At 40.7% G+C, this 14,833-nt stretch overlaps 1 protein-coding gene across 2 annotated transcripts; it reads right to left on the bottom strand.

Moving 5' to 3' along the window:
• Nucleotides 1-1,753: 1,753 nt before the first annotated feature.
• Nucleotides 1,754-13,220, bottom strand: PSMA6 (proteasome subunit alpha 6). 2 transcript variants are annotated; one of them, XM_030452168.1, is made up of 7 exons: nucleotides 12,851-13,220; nucleotides 8,760-8,854; nucleotides 7,942-8,023; nucleotides 7,539-7,694; nucleotides 5,513-5,691; nucleotides 3,306-3,400; nucleotides 1,754-1,962 (listed from the first exon to the last, which is right to left on the bottom strand). In XM_030452168.1, exons 1-7 carry the CDS (start codon nucleotides 12,924-12,926, stop codon nucleotides 1,905-1,907), a joined length of 741 nt encoding a protein of 246 aa, XP_030308028.1. In that variant the 5' UTR covers nucleotides 12,927-13,220; the 3' UTR covers nucleotides 1,754-1,904. The 2 variants fall into 2 exon arrangements, with proteins under 2 accessions (XP_030308028.1, XP_030308029.1); XM_030452169.1 differs by lacking the exon at nucleotides 8,760-8,854 and having other exon boundaries at nucleotides 12,851-12,941.
• Nucleotides 13,221-14,833: the final 1,613 nt, after the last annotated feature.

The raw sequence follows: 14,833 nt of genomic DNA, 5'->3' as shown, positions 1-14,833 counted from the left end.
TCTTAGAACTAAAGGTGTTAAGAGAGCTTTAATACAAATCACTATGCAAGTGTGCTCCAGTCACATAGCTCCCCAACTGACATCTTCTTTAGAATTTGTTCAGTTAAAAAAAATATTAGCAAAGTTTCATGTATATAAAGTATCGGTGTTAATGTGACAATGATTGAGTCTACTGAAATTCCAGGCTGTTCTACAACTGTAGTGAAGGAAGAAGGGTCCTAGGAAGTTGCAGGAACTGAGATGTCACTTGGCCAGGATTTCACTTGTGTCACTTGACACAGACCTTTGCAATGTGCCATTACTATTTGTTCTGCTAGTTGCTGCACAAAACCACACCAAATTTTCAGGTAACCAACCCAAACCAGAATCAAAGTGGCTTCATCTCAACATCTATCCATTATATGGCAAGAGAGAACCTGAAGTTTGGAGGCACTAACGGAAATTCATGTTAAGTCAACAATTCACAGTACAGTTGAATCTCCTCAACTCACTGATCACAAAAGGCTAGCATTAACTTTTATTAAAACCACCAAACATAGACTTGCATCTCCTTTACTACCATGAACTTGAAAAATACACATTCAAAGAAAGGGCTTAAACTGTAAAGTGATACAAAAAAAATTAAGTTATCCTAATTTCTGATGACTTGTGAGGTCTTCCCCAAAGGTCTCAAAAAAGAAAGAAAAACCAACCTAAAAAATTTCAGGAAGTATTTGGAATAATTTTGAAACCTCTTCAACTGCAGCAAAACAAAATTTCTTCACTTTGACTCAAGTTTTTGCAGTCTCTTCTTTTTTTCCTAACCCAGAACCTTTTAAGGAACCAGGAGAATTGTTTCCCAGAGACATTCTTGTTAATGGACTTTGGTGGCCTCCTGCAACCCCAAGACTGTTTCTGGTACTGCTCAAAACCAGGTAGGTGAAAACCAGCCACAATTGCAAAGTACACACTGCACAAAGAATCTGTTCCCCCAAATAAATGTTAACTTCAGAGCTGCTTAATTATAGCAATGACCATTAAATTCTCTACTTGCACCCCTGTTGGGGAGACAGTTCAGAAATATACAGGTTGTGAGAAATCCTGACTTACTTCAGGCCACATTGGGTTAATGGTTATTGAGGCCTAGTTAGAGGCTTTCTAAAAATGAGCTAATGGGAAAGAGATAACTTAATTGGCAACAGAAGGGGAAAATAATTACGTGAGAAGAATCTTTCCGTGAGAATGTTATGTGTAATTGGAATACAAAGCCACCTGCATGATAAGATGGTGTAAACAAGACTTCTCTATATAAAGTGAGTGCAAGTTGTTAATAAATGATTTCATACAATCATATTGATGTGCACATGGAATCCTTAAGCTTCCACAGACTGTTTTCCCACACACCCCAAATAAATCAGCCTCAAGGAATGATCTGGAATTTGCAGCTCAAGTGTTTTCCAGCTGGTTTTGTCCTATATCCTCATACAAACCTGAGCAAATACAAAGATCTTCATCTCCTCACAGCAGCATTACAAGCCTTGAAATACCCGGGCAAGAAGAGAATGTGTGTAGTTGTAAGACTTATCTCAAGACATGCACACATGATATAAAACTTTACACTTGAAGCCATATACAGCAGAGTATAAAATTTCTGATAAAATATAACTAAAAGGCAAGCAATCATCAGAGAAATATTCTAACTCATCATGCATTTTTATGAGTGTTTCATAAAACTGAAAGTTAAAAAAAAACTACATTAAAAGGAGACATCAAGTATTTCAAAAACCTCTGTTTTATTTGTACAGAGTAAAATACATCATATAGTGAACATTGTTTTACACCCATAACCTAAAGCCATTAATAAGTGTTTTCTTTTCAACAAATATCCTGGCCAAAAGCACCAACAATGCAAATGGGAACCCTAATTAGTCTCTCTCTGCCAGAGCTACAAGGTGCACATCGATCTCTGCTTCTGTAAGGATCCTGAAAGAACAAAAAGAAATGTTAAATACTTTAACTGATTCTTCTCCTTGAGCTTCAATATTACAATGCAGCCCTTTAAAGCCCTGCTGCCAGGGCCACAGGCTGACTTTCCAATTCTTTTTGAAAAATAAAGGAAGAATCAAAGGCACTAGAGAGAAAAGAGGTAACAACTGGTAAGCAAACTGGTAAGAAAAGAACAGGTAATTCCTCATGAGTAATGTATTTGCAAGTTGGGACATGGTGGGAAGGATGGGTATAGTAATTGGTATGATTACTATAGGGGGACACAGATTTTCTTAGCTTTCTCCCTCTCTTTGTTATCCATTCTTCCTGAAAAGAACATGAGAGCAGTAAATGAAGTTTGGCAGAAAGATGGCGTGTGACCCTTGAGCAGCAGTAGAAAAAGGGTAATGCATCTCCCACAGGCTTTCTCCAAAACACTGTGCTGTTCTGTTGTTCTAAACAGACACCACCAAATGCAAAAACACCTCTCATCACCATGTCAACTTTAAACACGTTAAGGAGCACTAAAAATATGCACTTGTAGGACCTAAAGGTTTGAAGCTGCTCTCCAATCCCCACTTATCAAACAGCAAGCAGCAGAGGACACTTCTTTCTCACCTAGTTATTCCTCTTTGCTTTATTTTTTTATATTAAAAAAAAAAAGGCAGGAAAGACTAAGGGAGAAATAACTGAACTCCTCTGCAGCAAGCCAGCCTTAACTAAATATTTGGGAAGACATACCAAAAGGGTACTTTTGCATTAACAAAAAAGCCCCAAAACTTATTTGCTCACATTTAATACATTCTTCTGCAGCTATACATTGTGTTGTGAGAAGGCTGTCAAAGACACTGCATCTGATGTGAGGTGTAACCTTCAGCAGGAAGATTTCCAGGTGTTGTCTCGACAGACTGCCAAATAACCTTGCTGCTCACAGTGCATGGCCCTCAGATTTGGGCAGTAACAGGGGAGGAAGGGAACTGCAGGTGTCTTGGTTTCATACTGGTTCAGAATGCAGTGTACTCAGAAACTGAAAGTTCAGCCAGATCCAAATCACTGCAGTGGTTTTTAAAATGTCAGATTTACTAATCTTGTCAAATTAAAAAAGAGTATTTCAAATCATACAAATTTGTAATCTATTAAGTGAAAAAGGGCAAAATTTTATAGCTTGGTTAACTTTTTTTAAAAACAATGTATTTTGCCCTACACATTCGGTAGAGTTACAAGTAAAATGAGCTTCAGCTTCACAGTTCTCTCAATTATTTTGCATTGCAACAGGAAGTTAAAACTAATTGCACATAACCAGAGAAACACACCAAGTTTAACCAGCACTGATGACTTACCTGAATTTAGGATTTTCCACTGTAACTACACCAACTTCTATTTCTGAAGGTTTGAAATCAATGGATAGTACAGTAGACAGGCATGTTATTGCTGTCTGAAAGGGGACAAAAAAACTATAATTAAACAGAAAGCACTCATGCTTTTTTCTTTTTAAAGCTACACAGCATTACTGACTAGCCTTCCCTAGAGTTTTAAGTTACCTCCTTTAACCTCAAAACCTCTGCTGAAAACTTTCAAACAGTTTCTGATACAGAATGAAGTCCCTCTCTGGTCCTCTCTCTAAAAAACCCTATCAACAGGATGTATCATTTTTGCAGCAGAAAAAAAAAAAACCACCCCACAACAAAATGAAAACCTTTTATCAGACAGAAAAAATCCCCAAGCCTCAAGGACAGAACAGGTTTCATTAGTGGCAAACAAGACAGACATCACTGCAGTCCAAGATTATTCAAAACACATCACTTGAGTAGCTTCCATTTGGGCTTTCTCCTAGGTAATTAAAATTACTCTGTTTCTAAAAGCTGCATTTTGCCAGACCTGAACTTCTTTTTCCACCCTGATCATCACCCATTCTAAAGGGTCTTCTCTGCAACCTCACTCAAACTAAACCCTGCAGTGAGGTCATAATAATGCTAAAGATACATTCCTAAAATGATGACTGAGCACAAAAAGAAGTTCCATAAAACAGCCGTGTAACCAGATGCTCATCATATCAGTTATTATGACAGCATTTAAGTATGATCAGTAATGTTTTAGGAACTGTAGAACACAAGATGCAACTTTTCTAAGGTTTATTTAAAATATACTGGTAACACATTGATTCTGTGATGACCACAGACGTCAAAATGTAAAAAAAAAAAAAAACCACAACACCCAACCAACCAAAACGCAATCCAAAAAACCCAATCAGAATTCTTATCCTTGGAGCATTACCTCTAACACAACACCACAAATTATTATTTTTTTAAAATAATAATGTGTGCACAAGAAGAACATCACAAAAACGTATTTCTTGTTTTCACTTGGCAGCCTTCCTTCTCCCTGACACTGCTGACTTTAGAAGAACAGTGACTGATTGACACTCACAATCTCAGCATTTTCACAAAGACACACAGGTACAGTAGAGCATCCAGGATTTCACTGGAAGATCATTTACCAAGTAAGAATTTCCACCATACCATGGAAGATTTATGAGTTATAAACAGTAACATGAAAATACTGTTTTACCTACCTTCAACAACTCAACTAAAACATTGACACATGCACATTATAAACAAGCAGTAATACAAAAACACATTTAAATTTGAAAAATATTTAGCCAAGCTAAAAAAAAGAATGAGGGCATTTCAAATACATTCAATTTCAGTATGCTACAATTATTTAACCCTCTCAGGATCTTCTCTTTAGAGAAATCAGTACTTCCCAAGATGTAACACTGATGAGTCCTTGCTGAAAATCTTTGTTTAAAAATGGTACTTGCACAGTAATGTTGACTTCAGAAGTAAGTTAGCTGAAGGTGTGAATATGCACAGTATTCACATTAATACAATTCTCTGTTTAATCTTACAGGGGAGTTAGGCTACAGCTAACTTAGCTTAGGTTATTGTTCCTCATTTCAACCACTGGTCCTGTGATGCAGCAAATATAACACTATGGGAGAAGAGCAAGAAGGTGGGCCATGCAAAAGGACTGTTTAGACAGATCTGTACAGAGTAAGTGAAAAAGTAAGGATGATTATGAAATAAGTTCATTGACCTATTCTATAAGTAGGATACAATCTTATAATGGGCCTTGAATAACAGCTTTCACAGTAGACATAACAACTGGTCTTGTATTTACAAACCAGACAAATAAGCACTACCCCATCCTGTTTGGAATGGTTTTTAACTTGAAGATTGTTTTAAGTGCCACTAAAAGACAACAGTAGTGGTATCCACAGAATTGAGCACTGCAGTAACCAACCAGCTACAGTGGGAATGCTACAATTACAGGTTCTGTTTCAGCTAATGTAGAGCAGAAAAAACAGATTACATATCTATTTAAACACTTCCAAAATACCTTCAGAAAATTTTTTTGTTGAAATAACTGTACTTTCTCTGGCAGTAATACAGAATTGTAAGAAAACAGGAAATGCATTCCTTTGTATCACAAGCAAACATACACCACATTAAAAATACTTCAACAAATCTTTATTCTGCTGGCCTACCTCTACTGTTTGCTCATACGTCCAATCAAATTTCTTCTTTACTTTCTTTTCAAGAAAACTGGTTGACTCTGTCTGTTTAACTCCTGCAGCTGTGGCCTTGAATCCACAATAGTAACCTGCTGGGTCACACTTGTACACCTGAGGGCCATGCTCTTCATCGATACCAATCAAAATCATACCTTGAAGAGAAAATTTGTTAATGTATTTTTTCACAATTTTAGCAATTTCATTCAGTTGCACAACAGATCTTCCTCCCCTGTGAAACATGAATTCACAGCAGTACATTTTTGGGAACCATTCCATTGGGAACCATACCTAGACCTGTGATTTCCTCTGTATTTCTAATCTGCTGGTGCTAACCAGCACCTCATCACCAAGTATGCAACTTGGTTTACTGCAAACCAGATTTCTTTCATTCCCAAAGAAGGGAATTTTTGCTACACTGTATATAGAGAACCACGTCAGGGAATACAAAAAAGTTTAATCATGATACAAAGTTAACCCAGATACAGGTCTCTTCCTGTGCACTGCATAATATTTTAATAGAGTGAACAACAGTTCTAGTAAGTGCCTTCTATCAGAAAGTAACTTCAGAAATATGCTGAAAATAATGAAACTATTAAAACAATCAACTTTAGATTTCCTGACTGTAATCCTGAAAAGGACTGCATTACATCCCTTTTCCTCCTTTCTTTAGAGAAAAAAAAACTATCTGACGTGAACTGTGAAAATACCAGAACATAAAACTGAGTCTTTGAAGACCATTTCAAGTTGGACAGACTTCAAACAACACAATAAGGTCACACCAACGAAAGGCATCTGTGTTTACTTCTACATTTATGGTTGTATAGTCTCAATATGCAAACTAAAAATAATTTAAAAGCAGTACTTGCAAAAAAGAAAAAAATCAGAACAAGGACAAGGATCCGAGTCTTTCTTTGCACTTGTGTAATTTTCAACTAGTAGTTAGAGCTGATAAGCTTCTGAGCAACTATTACTACCACAGGAAAAAAGTATTGCTGTCACTTTTTCAAAGAAAGGCTAAGTAAAATAATAAAAAAAAAATATTCACATAATTTAAAAAAAAAATCACTATCATGGCATGGGAAATTCCAACAGAAGAAAATAATGATCATTCCTGCATGTTACAAGCATAGGAAAGTTGCCCCATCATGGAAACTGTGGTGCAACCCTGAATGTGAGCTCTTTAGTGAGGAGTTTTAGTGCCTACTATGATTACAAGAAGTGATTCATCAAATCCTAAAAGAAGAAAACCCACAATAAACCCAACAAGCAAGCAAAAAGAAACCCACATAGAACATATAATGAAAAAGCAATTGAGTAAATATTAAGTGTTTTATCTCACTTCCCAGACAGCCTAACAGTATGGTCATAACTTGGTCACAGCCAAATATAAGACAAAAAACCAATCAGAACCAACCTCAGAACACACAGATGATCAAGAATTTCTGAAAAAAACTTTACACAGACTTTTTTTTAAATTTAAGCTTCATGTGCTGTTACCAAAACAAGATCGGTGTAAAAATGCACGAAAGTGAAATATTTTTAAGCACCCCTTTTCTATACTATACATACATAGTAGTTAACAGTACCTATTATGTAGATTTTTGCCCTATACATATTACTTAGATTTAAAAAGGTCACAAAATCTGCACAAGTGTAGTTTAACAGTGATGTTTACCTACACACAGACAGTAAAAAGAGCATCTCCCACTCACAGACATACATCCCTTTTAAGTGCAAACAGACTAAGCCTTAAAAACAATGAAGAAATAGCATTACATGTTTCAGAGAGCCTAAACCTTTTACTCCAATTCAAATGCTGAGCCAATGGCAAAATCGTGGCTCTAGTTCAAGACTTCCCACACTGCTCTCTCATTTGGCTGTTCATCCCTTCTACTCCTTCAGCTACATCTGTATCTTGCAAAGTTTGAAACTGGGCGAGAATTTCTTATACTTGAAGTTGCAAGAAACAGAAAAGATTAATTTCATAAACTATACTTACAACAACCAAGAGGCCTCATTTCTGCATTCTGTGTATAGACCTGAGAAATATCTGCAATCCTTTTGCACAGCATATCCACAGGGATGTCATAGCCATACTTGTACTTCCAGTTAGCAGCCTCATAGCGGGCTCTCTGCACCTGGGATCTGCTGTCAGCTAGAGAGGAAGAACTCATATTAATTTCACTGAACATTTACCACATTATTCCTATCATTGCTTGAGAATGTGAATTCCAGGCTCAATTTTAAGTTGTATTTCAGTGTACCTAGCAGAACTAGAGAAGTTCTCAAAAAAGATGGAGTAGAAATCTCCTAAAGCACTTGTTTTACATGATGCAAAGTAGATGAACTACATAAAAAAGCTGACACATTTCAGATACTTAAAAGGATGGTGAATTCAATACCTGTCATTCCTGTCATCACACAGCCAATATTTTCAGTAATCCTGAATAAATGAGTCACTGTGTTGGAATCCAGTAACTTGTCCTAAAGAATAAATAGAAATAAGCTGATATAAAACACTGTCCTTCAAAGTACAAAAAAGACAGACTCTGGTATTTAGAGAAAACAGAAAAAATAATAATCAGCTAACAGCTAGAAATTATCTTTCAGGCTCTCTACTATTTACTGCTACAGGCATATGAAGGAAAAAAAAAAAATGAGGGAGGCAAAACCTCAGTAATTGGAAAATGCTGACAGCTAGAGCATGGCCAACATCAAAGTCCTTTTACCTCTGAAGAATCTCTTGAGAGCACACATACAAAAATTTGAGCAATTATTGCACTCTGCCCTCAAAACATAACATTGTTTTCCCCCTTAGTCAACAACACATCACCACTGTGCTGAAACACTCATGAACATCTGTTCTGCATGCTACTGGTATAACATCTTCTGAGTAGGGATGAAAGAAATCAGGAAACTGATTATGGACAACTCAGCCCTTACAAGCCAGAGTAATGCAGGCAGGCCAAACTACAGCAGGACCAGCTCTGTATTTTAGCTTTAACCCTTCAACAGCTACAGAGAAAACCAGTATTACAGTACTTAGTGAGGAAACATACAAATGAGCACTAAGTGGAGCTAGAATTTGTAGTAAGTAGAATGATAGTAAGATATCCAATATATGTCAGTGATAATAAATACAGTATCCATGTTGCAGAATCTCACCCCCATCTTTTTTCTTGTCTCCTTCCAGCCTCCCCCCCAAAACCAGACTACTTACAGGTACTTTCTTCTGTGTTACAATTACTGCAGAATCTTTCCCACGAACAGCTACAGATGTAAGTCCACCCTGGTTTATGGCCTTAAATGCATATTCTAGAAAAACATGTAAAAGTCAATAAACCAGCATTAGAGATATCAGTACAAATCTGACACACTCTCTGACACACCTCCCCCAACACAGAAGTCTCACCAAGTCCTGGTCATTTTAATACTTTAATATTTGTGTGACTCTTTGTGTGTTTAAGGTCTCTAATGCAATGTACTCAAGAATTTTCTGATAGGAATTTGACTTAAATTTGTGACTCTCTTCACAAAACCACTACTACTGCTTCCTCCAATATTTCTAGTAATTTACCTTTTTGTTCAGTTAGCATCAGAACATCTCAGCAGCAATGGAATCTTTTAAAACAAAAAGGCTGTTCTGCATCCAAAATGGTCCACCCTTAACCTACAGTAAATCCTTACATAATACTTTTTAACACGCACAGGTTTAGTAATTCAAGCATTATTACCATTGCAAGGATGCAATTTTCTTTTGCAGATTTTAACCTATACAGGTGAAAATTGAAATGATGGACCAGAAGATGGCACAGAAGATTGGTTTTTATCCTACCATCAGATTTTCTGACTTGACATTACAATACTTCAATGCTTTTATTCACTATTTAAAACAAAACCTATGCACATGCATTCTAAATAGTATTATTTAGATATATATAATGGATTCAGATATATTTTGTATGATCCATTAAATGAACTTCCCTTGAGTGGTTTCAAAAGCCTTAAGAAGAAAATTTTAAAAATAATATATCTTGTGATATATGATAAACATTCAGAAATCCCCAATAACTTTTTAGGAGAGGCAAGTTTCAGGCAGTAGGTAAATGTAGGTGATTTTTGTCAGCTATGTGAATGAACGTGTCTAAAACAACAGTGCAACAAACTGTTAGATCTTCTAACATCATGAGAACAAGAAATGCCTAAGTTTTAAAAGCTGCAAAGCATTCAGATCCATGGAACAGACTGCATATAATCTGAGGAATAATCTGAAAATGAAAAAACTCTTGCAATACCAGGACCTTGATGTTCAATTTGCTGAGTCAGTGTTATGGAAGGGAGCTGCTTGCCATGTATTTATTACTCTTGGGCATCAGAGCATTTACTGGTTACCCAAACACACACTAAAGAATGCTCTCCTTTTCTCTCCATGAGATGCACAACTCAGCTCACTTCTTCACTTGCCTTCCCTGGGCTGATCAGCACTAGCCTGCAGTCAAGCACAGAACCCAGTGAGAAAAAAGCTAGCACTGCCCACAAAATGCTCATGTTTGAAGCCTCAGGACAGGGCTCTGCAAAACTTGTTTATTTATGTGTACAAATATCTGAAAGGAGGGTGTAAAGAAGATGGACAGGGCCAGGCTCTATTTTAGTGGTGCCCAGTGACAGATGGAGAGGCAATGGGCACAACCTGAAACACAGGAGGGTCCATCCAAACATCAGGAAATGCTTTTTCACTGATGTGAGAGTGACTGAACTCTGGTACAGCTTGCCCAGACTGAGGAATATCCATCTTTGGAAACATTCAAAAACCATCTGCACGTGGTCCTGGGCTACCCCTCTAATAGCGGGTTGGACCAGGTGACCTCTGGAGGTCCCTTCCCCCCTCAACTTTTCTGTGATTTTGTGACACTTAGATGGGAGCAGGTACAGGTGCCCTCACAAACTGGTTTTGCTCACAAGTACTGATAACCAGACTTGCTGAGCTGCATGCAGTCCCTTCTTGCCCTGTTCTTACCATCTGCACTGCTCAGAAACAAGTAAAAAAGTGGCTCTTACGGTACAACAAATTCAAATGACTTGTGGCGTTTTAGATCTGTTTTCTGCCAGGTATTTCAGTAGTACTGCACGCCTACTTTCTGAAAAGAGCAGTCTCTTCTTGTTCCCTGAACACATCACACAACAGTCAGAAGTTTGATGATAATAATTCTCTTCACCTCCCAAAATCCCACTTGGATGAAACATCCCATCTGAAGACTGAAACTAACAGGTGGCAAGATAACACTGATGCTCTGGGAGATTTTTAACTACAGCAATGAGAAATATAGGTGAAATAACTCTTTACTTTTCTAATATGAGATCACTTCAAAGCCACATGAGCTTTCTGAGCCTTGGAAGCAGAAGACAGATCCTAAGGTAAAGCATAGGAATTTCAGTCCAGTATCACTACACCAGAAATACCCGTTCAAGTAGTGCCAACTTCCAGAAAAAATTCAAGTTTTAAGGTGGCCTTAAAGCACCACACATCCACGGCCATCCCTGACAGCACCTGGTAAATCTGAATCCAAGGATATACAGGATTGAAAAAGAAGGGAAGAAAAGGAGCAAGCTAGATTCAGCTCTCTGACCACAAGCCAACGTGAGTTTTCTGTCCATGCTGTGGCTAGATGATGGCCAACAGAGACACTTGTGTGGCACCATGCCAGAGTTACCAGCCTGGCCACTGGTAGTGTGAGTTCATACTTACTTGAAGTCAACTATGCATGCCTAGATATTTTTTCTTCTCATAGCATACAGGTCTAAGACAGCTGGTCTGTGAGCAGAGGCTCAAATGCACATGCATATACTTGCTGCTAAGAAGACTTGAGTAAAAGACATGGAGGTACTGCACATTTCTCACACATTAATCTGAAGGCTGAATACACCCAGGATGCAGGAAACCAAGGCTCAATTACCTCTTCACTACAGGATGCAGAAACCTTTTCCAACAAGTAGCACTGCAACAGAGAAACAGCCAGAAAGGCAGTGCAGACCAACCAGCCCGTTTAAATGGCACCAGAAGGTCAGAGCCCATGACTCTTCCACCAGACTCACTGACATCCTGTGTGAGGAAGCACTGTCCTTACCACCCATAAAGTGTAAGGCTCAGTACACAAGTTGCATGCAAGCCTCATGCACACTCAATGTGTAACACAGCACCCATATGTAGGTATCCAGTAGAGGTAATTTTCAGTACAGGTAGCTTTCTACCTATGTATAGACATGTACAGAAAGGCACTTTGCTAGTTCCTCTTTGGAAAACAGACTGCTTGTGACTGGGATGCCTGCTCATGAAGATTATTTTACACAGCCTTTTTCCTAGGAAAAAAAAACAAACTCAGGAGCAGACACTAAAGGATCTATTGGCTAGCACACACAATTAATGCAGTGTGGTTCCAGCAACCTCCTTTCCAGGAGAACAGATGGAGGTATGGACATGCCATGCACTGTATGTGCAGCTGGGGAGGAGCTGGTAAGCTCCAGGGGAAGATGGCATCAGGATGATGCTGCAAAAACAATGGATCTGGCCCTGTTGTGAGGCTTCTCCAGGCACACTCCCAATTAACTCTCCTGCCAGACTGGGGAGCTGACAATTCTGCAGAATCTGCTGCACTGTACAAGTATGAATAAAAGATTCCCTGGCCTGCAGAAGAAGATGAAGCTAGGCTGCAGCTTAACTGCAGAATGTTCAAAGAAGCCTGGAAATAAAGGATGGCTGCTGCTGTCTCACAGACCACAATATGCATAACACATGGCATTCAGGTGTGACGAGAAGAGAGCTTCAAAAACTAAACCTGTTACTCTGGCACGCAGGGTTTGAGGCAGCTGGAGTCCCATTTCTAACAGCTGTGGTTAAGCCTCACGTTACAAAGCACAACGCTCCTAATTTTACAAGACTAACTAAAAAAAACCCCAAAAAACCAAGTTAGTGGGAATAATTAGCTTCAGGATGGCGGCCAGTCTGGTCGCCCAGCATTTGAGAACAAAGACGGGAAAGGGGGGAAGGTCTCTGCCCATGCCAGGGACCACCCTGGCTCGAAGCTTCCTGAGCCGGGCCCGCGGCACCGCAGCTGCTCCGCACACCGCGGGCCCGAAACTCCCCTGCCACGGGAGGCACCGCGATTTCCCCCTCCCCAGAGGCAGACGGGTTCGGCGGGAGGTTTTCCCCGCAGGCTGCGGCCCCGCCGGGCGGGAAGCAGAGGCGGCAGCGGGAGCAGGCCGGGCCCGTGACGGGGCAATTCAGCGGCAGCATCCCCCGGACCGGACACCCACCGACTTGGTAGAGGCGGCCCTCGGGCGAGAAGATGGTGATGTGGCGGTCGAAGCCGGCGCTGGAGCCTCGGGACATGGCGGGCGCGGGGCGGGGGCGGCGGCGGCGGAGGGGCTGAGGGCGCGCGCAGGGCCCCACCGACACCGCAGACCGGGACCCGCCGGAGCACTTCCGGGTCACGCGCCGCGCGCAGGCGCCGCAACACGAGCGCTGCTCTCGCGCAGCCTCACTGCCCCGCCCCGTTCTCCTCCCGCCGTCGGGCGCGCGCACGCGGCGTGTCGTGTCGCGACAGGCGGCCCCGCCTCGCGAGAGGAGTGCGGGGTCTGCGGCAGAGCGGCTGCAAAGCGCTGAACCCGGAGGGGGGGGCGGTGGCTCCCTCTTGATCTTCCCCCCACGCAGCCGACGGGGCGTGAGGGGAGCCGGGGGGCCCCGGCAGCCGCATCCGCCCGGAGAGCCGCGTCGGGTCCCCTGGGTCGTGCGTTGGACGTGCCGGAGGGGGCAGGCACAGGGCCAGACCGGAGAGCGGGAGGGAAAGGGTCATGGAGAGCGGTACAGCAGCCAAGGAAACAACACCCCTCCTGAGCCTCGAAGTATTTCCATTGGTTCTCTTCTCTGGGTATAATTTTAAAGTGAAGAAATAGCCTAAACAACAACAACAACAAAGGTTTCAGATGTTCATAATAATTGTTGCTGCAGCTGCTTTATAATGTGATGGTTGAAAGTGTTTTTGTCAGTGTCCAGTACCAAGGGAAATTCCCCAATTTAAACTCATGAATGTCTGCTCTTTTTGCCTCTCAGCATCTTGGATTTCCCCTACTCTGTGGGAAGGCTTTTTTAAAAGTCAGTCATTAAAACAGCTGGAAAACTGTGTTTTGGTATCCACACTTCTGTTTTAAAAGATCATTATTAGATGATTTTAGTCTTTGTTGAAATAACAGACTGCAGGTACATTTTGTGTACTCCATACGTTTAAAGCTCCCCGTTCTTGAATTTTGCAATATTCTTTCCCTCACTTATTAGTAAGATGGGAGAACAACTGTGTATTACCAGACACAGAGTCTGTCCCCTTCATTAGGAGAGCTCTCTGTGGGCAGACATGAAATGTTTGAAGCCGTGATGCAGAGAACACAGAAACGTAAGAACGTCTGTGCTGGGTCAGATAGAGTCTGTCCAGACCCATGCCGAGCCTCCAGCTGCTGCCAAAACTCAGCGCCCGAGGAAAAGTATTAAGAGAGCCTTTAATGATACCCTCCCTGAACACTCACCCCATCTCTGACCATTTGGAGGGACTTCCCAAGGCAGAGATAATGTCTGGTTATTTATTATCCCTTGCTGGTCTCCCCTTGAACTCACACAAACTTCTTACATCCATGACATGCCGTGGCAAGGAGCTGCTTAGCAGAACGATGCGTTGTGTGTGATTTCATCTGAAACCTCACCTCTGACTGCCAGCACCAGTTGGTGCTGCCTTCGTACTGGGAGGGACACCAGTCGATCTCTGTGCATCCCCTCTGCAGCACTCATGGTTCTTACAACCTCTGTGCCTCTCCCTGTGTTTCTCCAAGCTGAGGATTCCCACCCTTCCTCCCAGTCCTTCCATGTACAAAGCTCTTCCATTCTATAACACTGGAGTTTAATGTCAGATTTTTTTCCCTTGAGAAAAAGGAGATGGGAAAATGGAAGTAATTAGCAAGCATTCAGCCCGATGCACAGAAAATAAGCAAGAAAATCATTAAGAGTTTGTAATCAAAGGTTCAATATTTGACTCAGACCAAGGAAGAACAAACAGTTGCCCAATACCATGGACATGAATAACTGGAAGTCATACTACTTTCAGGATATAGCTTCTAGAAATTTTCTCCATCTTTATAGCAATGTTGTCAGTTTCCAAAATGCAGTTTTGTTTCAGGAAAGCACTAATGTCTTTTTCTGGTTAGTGTTTATTGCCTCTGATCAACACTATGAGGGTCAAAGTCTGTGTTGCA

Source organism: Calypte anna, chromosome 5A, assembly GCF_003957555.1.
Source record: "Calypte anna isolate BGI_N300 chromosome 5A, bCalAnn1_v1.p, whole genome shotgun sequence".
Classification (NCBI taxonomy): Eukaryota; Metazoa; Chordata; class Aves; order Apodiformes; family Trochilidae; genus Calypte; species Calypte anna.
Note: the sequence above shows the minus strand (reverse complement) of the source record. Positions and strands in the feature narration are given on the sequence as shown.

Coding starts and splice junctions, on each gene's coding strand:
- PSMA6 (XM_030452168.1), bottom strand. CDS start 12,926: ATGTCCCGAGGCTCCAGCGCCGGCTTCGACCGCCACATCACCATCTTC. Junction 5,692..7,538: donor AATGAGGCCTCTTGGTTGTT/GTAAGTATAGTT, acceptor TTTCTCTTCAAG/GTATGATTTTGATTGGTATC. Junction 3,401..5,512: donor CGTATGAGCAAACAGTAGAG/GTAGGCCAGCAG, acceptor GTCCCCTTTCAG/ACAGCAATAACATGCCTGTC.